General features: G+C 31.2%; 1 protein-coding gene across 1 annotated transcript; it reads right to left on the reverse strand.

The window, feature by feature from the left end:
* Window positions 1-3155: 3155 nt before the first annotated feature.
* Window positions 3156-4690, reverse strand: LOC130898105 (uncharacterized). Its single transcript, XM_057807150.1, has 3 exons — window positions 4672-4690; window positions 3663-3929; window positions 3156-3604 (listed from the first exon to the last, which is right to left on the reverse strand). Exons 1-3 carry the CDS (start codon window positions 4688-4690, stop codon window positions 3192-3194), a joined length of 699 nt encoding a protein of 232 aa, XP_057663133.1. The 3' UTR covers window positions 3156-3191.
* Between the last annotated feature and the right edge of the window lie 2809 nt (window positions 4691-7499).

Here is a 7499-nt window from a genome sequence, read left to right on the forward strand (position 1 = left end):
ATAAATTAACCCACGGTCTCATGATGAGCTGACTTTCCAACTTCCTCCCGTAAATCAACCTAACAATAATTTTGATGAAATTAAAATCTCCATTCACAAGCAAATCTCTTAACAATATGGGAGAAAGCTTCTTCCATGTACAACTAAAAAAAATATATACAACCAATATGGAAAATTATTAAAATATAATAAATAAAATAATACATACTAGACTTTTCCTTCAATCCCGTGAAAACACTATGTAATTATATATAATATATGAAAAGGCAAGGTGGCGAGATGAAATTGACTTCCATATCAATAAACAGCTTTGAGAAAAATAAAAATCTTAATGTGTTATAAAAGAAAATCTATAATATAGATTTCCAGCTTAGCAGTTGAGAGATATGAGGGTTGCTACTTAAGTTTTGAAATAGACAAATAAAAACAAATGTTTATAATTGCAAATGGCCTTTTTGTTTTTCAAAATATTCTTCTTTTAGATCAGTACTCTTTTGCATGCGTTTGAACCAATTGTCAAAGTATTTTTTCCATTCCATTTTTGATAGAAATGATAGAAGGAAATTAAATTCTATAATACAGTTAAAAACAAGGATGTTCAATTGAAATAATTCTAGAATCATTTCTTTTCTCGGTCACCTTGGATATATTGAATTTATATAATACTGTACTGGTAGAGACAGTAAATGGATATGCTGCCAACCAAGAGAAACAGCAATCGCATTCTTCTACCTCAATTTTTTTATACACAATCGTCGCGACCGTAGTGGGAAGGTAGAGAATTGCAGTGGGAGAAGCTCCGTTCTCATTCATATGAATAGCATTTCATTTCGTAAAAATCCATCATCTTTTCCTATCAAACATTCCGCCAATTGTGTTATAAAAACGAATCTTATCCTTCACGAATATTAAACAAAATTTCTAAAACCAATTTTAAAAAAGATTATTAGATTATTATAAGAAAATTAAGAACATAAATACGAAGAATGCTACTCAAATTTTGAGATAGACAGAAAATATAAATATTTATAATTGGATATGGCTCTATTGTTTTTCAAATGATTCTCTATTAAAATCAATAAATTTTTGCATGGGTTTAAACCAATTGTCGAAGCAGATGTCTGTCAAAATGTCTGTAAAAAAATGTTTTTGTTTGAACTGATATGTAAGCGCTCGCATTGTCGTAATGGAAAGTGGAGATTTGAAATGGTATGTTCCTTGATTCAAGTTTTTTTCTGTTCTCCTTTCGAGTCGAGATATTGTTACTTCTAATGTCACCAATATAATACTTCTTCTTTAAAAATCATTTTAAACAACAAACCCTTTCATAATCCTTCTAATTTTCTACTGAAATACTATTTGAAAATGTTAATATACTAGATTACAAACATATAGTTACAAATACCGTGTCCTTAAGTGAGGATTTTTAGTTTAAAGCTTGTTTTCAACCAGTTGAAATTAATTAATATAATTAATTAATGTCTCTTCTTTCCACTTTAAATTATCACAAAAGTTCTCACTTTTGGATATTTATGGTAAGTATAATAATTTAATCTTAATCTATTAAAGAGAAATTAAGACTTAACCTAAAAATAATTACCTATGAAAGAATACATCTGTTTCTAAGTAATCTACTTCTATACCATACATGCATGTTATATTAATGTTTATATTAGTAACAGAATTTCACAAAAAAGTAGCATTCAATAAATCTACAATTCAAAAAATTGTCGTTAACTTGATTAAATGAATAAAGGTAATTTTTATAAAAGCGTCGAAAATTATGATCCTGGGTTCAGTACATTTTCTATCCTAATTTAATTGGGAAACCTGACCTAAATTAAGATGTTCATCACAGTTTCCGAACGTCGCATTCGATTCTTAGTTAAAACATTTATAACCCAATCTACAAACACTTTGATTTTTATAATTTTAGTTTCATGCATGAATTTTTCAATATCACATATTTAAACCTCTATGGTTTCTCTGTTTTTTGAGTTGTATGATAAGTCTAGGTGTTTAATGATTATTATTGAACAATTATTAGCGATTAATCCACTCACGAGGATTTTTCAATAATTGTTGATATTAATAAGCTATGTTATGTTGAAAAGCCCGAAGTACAAAAACCACAACCATCAGTAACCTGTGAGTTACGCTGCTGATAAAAATTAATTATATATAACTATGTAAAAGTAATAATTTGCAAAACCAAAACAAATGAAACAACCCATAAGCTGATGAAGTTCACCTAGTTTCATACTATAGAGTAGAAAGGATCCTATCATATAGATGATTGGATTACTTCGATCAATTTCCGAACAATGAACATGATTATTTACCAAACATTCAGATCATGAACAAGTTAAGCAGAGCAAAGTTTCTAAGAAATCTTATAGATAAAATGGGTTACTACATTCGCCCCTCACCAAAAACGCGACAATCCGCTGGCGCTCAAAATTTTTAGGTGGACTGATATTGGAAAAATGCGAAATTATAAAAATTGACGTAAATACCTTAATCAAACGGTAGTTTACACATTTATTCATAAACAGTTTATGGCCTTATTATTGGGATAAGGAAAAATGTATTTATTTTTCAAAACTGAGAATTGAATTCTAGAACTGTCAATTCTATGAGTTTGTCCGTTGCTTTGGTACTTAATTAAGGATTATTCACATTATCAGATATGCAACAACACGGCAAGGACCGACAAAGACCCGATAGTTGTGGCAGCAATTCACATTATACGATAGGTATTCGACATCTCGACGGGTTGTTTGTAATAAATTAGTTTTTGCTAAACAAAAATTAGAAGCGTAGTGCTACAAAGTGAGCAACGCTCGTGTGTCATGTTTAGAAATTTTACCAATAAAGATCTAGCTTGATGATTGCTTGATGAAGATGATGAAGCCGTAAAGAAGAAACAAAAACGATTATGGGTGCATAAAATGTTACAAAAACGTAAAACTGAAGCAGAATATCATACTTCATATAAAGAACTGAGAGACGACTAAAGAAAATTTTACCAATATTTCCGAATGTCAAAGTATCAATTTTATTACTTGCTAGATAAAATATCTATTGACATAAAAAAAGAAAATACTACTTTTCGAGAGGCTATATCTCCTAGAGAAAAACTTGCTATGTCTAAGTTATGTATGAACCATATTTATTATAAGATAAACATATTACATTTCATCATCTTCGTCATTCATCCTAATTTGCTGCAAAGCTTGTTCATAAAACCCAGCAGCACATGAAAAAGTATTTTCTTGAAATTTGCCATGTTGTGACTGGTAATTAGGGCCTGATAGGTCAGTGTAAGTTTTTTGGGTGGAGTTTTGAAAGTGAAGATTATGTGTTGTTACTTCGGACTGACGATGGCGCAGCGATTGATTGCTTTGTTGAATTTGGTGTGTGAGAAAAGCTGGATTTTCCATCACATTGTCCACACTGATATTTCGAGCCCGGGACTGAGTCAACGCTCCGTTTCCAGTTTCTGATATGGAAAGAATTTCTTCCTCCTCGATGGACGAATTGATTTCAAAAACTTTTGTTTTGGCTTTGTACTGGTTAATCTTTGAAAATGATTTGACTGTGTCTGTCATAGAAGAAAAGAATTTATCAATTGGGTGCGCTTTGTTATCAATCGATTCTACCTCTTTGTTTTTTTATGATATATTGCATTAAAACTGCTGTGGCATTTGGAGGCTGCGCATTTTTTTGGTAGGAATATTTGGCTTTTTTGTTGGATTTTGGTGTTACATGTTGCGTTGTTTGAGAACTTTCAGCTCTGTGTGACACTTGTGGAGGTATCTCTGATGCATGGTGCTTCAACAGTTCTTTGTGTTCTCGAGTTCCACTTCCATTTGCGGATTTTTGTAGTTGATTGGCCACTTTTGGTATGTTTCCTTTTCTTAATCGACCTTCGAAATGAATCTCTTAGGTTCATCCAAGTTTTTTTACAACATTGCCCTAAAAAAATAAAACTAGAATTAGTATTGTATAAATATTAATAATAATATTATTAAATATTAAATATTTATATTATATAATATAAATAGTAACTATCGCCTAGGACATTCTACTGTCAAGCATATTGTGGACGAAGTGTGTACAGCAATTATTAACAGATTAAAATCTGAAGTAATGTCATGTCCAAGTGAAGACCAGTGGAAAGTTATAGCTTCTGATTTTTGGCTTCTATGGAACTTCCCAAATTGCATAGGGGCCATCGACGGAAAGTATGTTGTTATTGGATGTCTAGCTAATAGTGGAACTCAGTTTTTTAACTATAAGAAAACTTTTTCCATTGTACTGCTGGCTTTGGTCAATGCCCATTATCAGTTTATTGCTGTAGACATAGAAGCCTATGCTAAAAATAGTGATGGTAGTATTTTTGTTCATTTACAGCTGGGAAAAATGGAAAGAGCAGCATACCAAATGAAACTAATTCACCCAATACGAACACTCCAGCACCATATGTTATTATAGGCGATGAAGCATTTCCTCTTAAAACCTATTTATTAAGACCATCTCCAGGATCTCATCTGGATAATCCGAAAAAAACATATAACTATAGGCTTTCACGTGCAAGAAATGTAATTGAAGACGCGTTTGGTATATTAAGTCAAAAGTTCAGTATTTACCAGCGAAGGTTAAAGTTACATCCCAAAAATGCCGACATAATTAACTTAACGACATGTATTTTACATAATTTTATCAAAGATCGTCCAGAAAATATAAATACTGTAACAGAATCTCATTCTGTAACAAGTAGTAATTTGACAAATATTCCGAAACAAGGAGGTAGTGCGTCTACATCTGCATTTGAAATCCGAGAAAAATATAAAAATTACTTTTCGTTCGAAAGCAGCCGTGTTGAATGGCAGGACAAAGTTTTTTCAGTGTAACATCCTTTTCATTATACTTATATGTATACATAAATAAAAATAAAAGTAGATAAGCTTACCTGTCTGTTCTAACTTTTCTCCTAATTTTGCCCATATTGCTTCTTTTCGGTTGTTTCACTATACTTTTTATGTGACATGTCGGATAGTTCCGGATATTCACGAACAAATTCAATTAATTTTTTGCTTTTATAAATACAAATCCTCAAACTTCACTGAAATATCGCAAAACTGCAAATAAACTGTTCACACTATCCAGCAAGTACGCGTCACGTACTGGCACAGACACGAAAAACATTTTTGCCAAGAATGTGGGTCCGCTCCGTCACTGCCTTTACGTGTCGTTGCCGCATCGTTGTCGATTAGTGTGTACATCAATATTTATTTATCTAAAAAGAATGATTTGTCATGTCTTTGTCGGTCCTTGCCGTGTCGTTGCATGTCTGATAATATGAATCATCCTTTATACGGTTTTAAATGTTTCATTGTGAAAGCGAAAAATAATAATACCTTTCCACAATAGCGTTCGCAAGCAATTCGGCGATGTCACTTCAGAATTAATACTTTATAGGTATAAACCACAAATTTTTATTGTATCATTTTTAGATATATGAACATACAATTTTATTCCTAAAATTTATAAACCAAGACATGCTTTGAAAATATCTCTACAATACAGAAATATATATTTTCTCTTTTTAGGGACATTTTTTAGGTACAAGTTCTCCTAACCTCGACCCCATAAAACACCTATTTTCTAGATTTCACATAGATAACCTAATATAAAATCATTTTTTAATTAAAGTTCAAAACCCTAGATGGATCTGCCATCACAAGTAGATATCATGTTGGCGAATTTGAAACAAATCTGGATAATTTTATGTTGGTATACATGGTACAGTTTCTCTTGATGATTCATTATCGTTGGGTGTGCTCGTATATTTGTCTTCTTTTGATTGTGTATAGTATTTTCTTCTGGTAATTTTTCAAAAAAACTTCGTATAAATATTGTCTATAACATTGCGAATCTATTAATGTGCTCCTTGTGGTGCACGATACCCCGACAGGGCGACGTGACGTGAGTGTCACCTATTGAGCAGTCATGACAACAAGGCGTCGACCATGTTGTTGATAGGATTCGAGGAGAGAGGACATACCTGAGCATTGCTAGTTGTTATTGTTTGATAGAGTATGACTTTTTTGAGAGGATATAGTGAGAAATTGACTCATCATGATCGTATACACTATCAGAAGATAGTTCAGGAGTGTGGTTGTGGCACATTTGAGCTGCGATACGAAGACATGAAGGAAGTTAGTGTCCATTGGCCACGCGTGACTGAATTAGACAGACTAGACATATCTTTCCATTCGATAGAACGAAATATACAACTGAATACTGTTTCTTTCTTTCCACTTCATTTCAATTTTTCTGCTGAAATTTATGTCTGGCATCCCTAGGAGTATTTGAGATTTTTTTCAGATATTTAGATATCAAACTAATAAATTTAGGGTGTCATATCATCTTTGCATTTCGATATTTCCAGTCTTTCATGTAGTTTTGTTCAGTCTCATTATTTCCTGTGCGAAAAACCTAAAATTTTCTCTATTATATTCATGTTGAACGGTTTCATCGGGAATATGGATTCATGATCCGTGTAGAGTAGATGTAAAAAAAGCAATATGGGTAATTAGTCCTATGTACTATCGCTCTTTCCATCAAGCTAGGCTTTTGAAAAGACTAAACAACGAAGTTTAGCGTAATGTTATATATGAGCGGTCGGATTTGTTCCCAAATCCTCGTAAGGACGTATAGAAGGTTTTAATAAACGCATGCTACATACAATACTTAATTAACTACAAGGCATTTATTATGAAGTTCAAGTAATAGAATTTATTAAAATTAGGTATAATTACTTAATATGTAACATTTTAAGTAGTTATTTTTGTGTATAATATTTTATTTAACAATAAATATTTTCTTCAAGTTATATTTTTACCTTATTAATAAATAATAACACGTTTTGTCCAGGTTTTTATTATAATGAAAGGATTATCATATTACTATTAAAATCCGATTTATCTACATTTCATTCGAGGAAGGAGATGAATACTCTTACAATAATTTAAATATTTTTATCCTAACAAGATTACAACTAATAAATCTTAAATTTTATTTTTTTAAATAGTTCTCAAAATTTCTTCTTTTGTAATATTATACCTTGAAAATTGCAATTATGAGAAATATTATACACAAAAACATAAATTTGAAACTCAGTTCTGAGGTATGAACTATATTCAAATGATTAAAATTACGCGCCATTAATAAAATTTAAATATGCCAGTTTTTTATGAAAAATGTCATATTCATAGTTTAGGCTAAGACCCCCCATCGACGTCAATTTGGTTGCAACAAATAACATTATCATGATCCATCTCAATATAGGTAATCTATGCTTACCCTAGCTATTAATAATCTAACATCTGAAATATTTTTCATTTCTGAAAATTATAGATTTCTATAATATTTTCTATGACATATTCAATTTTGCGGATAGATGTCACTACCGATAGCTTGAGACAAAAATT

The sequence above is a fragment of the Diorhabda carinulata genome, chromosome 9 (assembly GCF_026250575.1).
Source record: "Diorhabda carinulata isolate Delta chromosome 9, icDioCari1.1, whole genome shotgun sequence".
Lineage (NCBI taxonomy): Eukaryota > Metazoa > Arthropoda > Insecta > Coleoptera > Chrysomelidae > Diorhabda > Diorhabda carinulata.

Bases quoted from the DNA above. Each gene is read 5' to 3' on its own strand.
- LOC130898105 (XM_057807150.1), bottom strand. The intron at 3,605-3,662 runs GTAGAATCGATT...CTTCTATGACAG, and splicing joins TATCATAAAAAAACAAAGAG to ACACAGTCAAATCATTTTCA.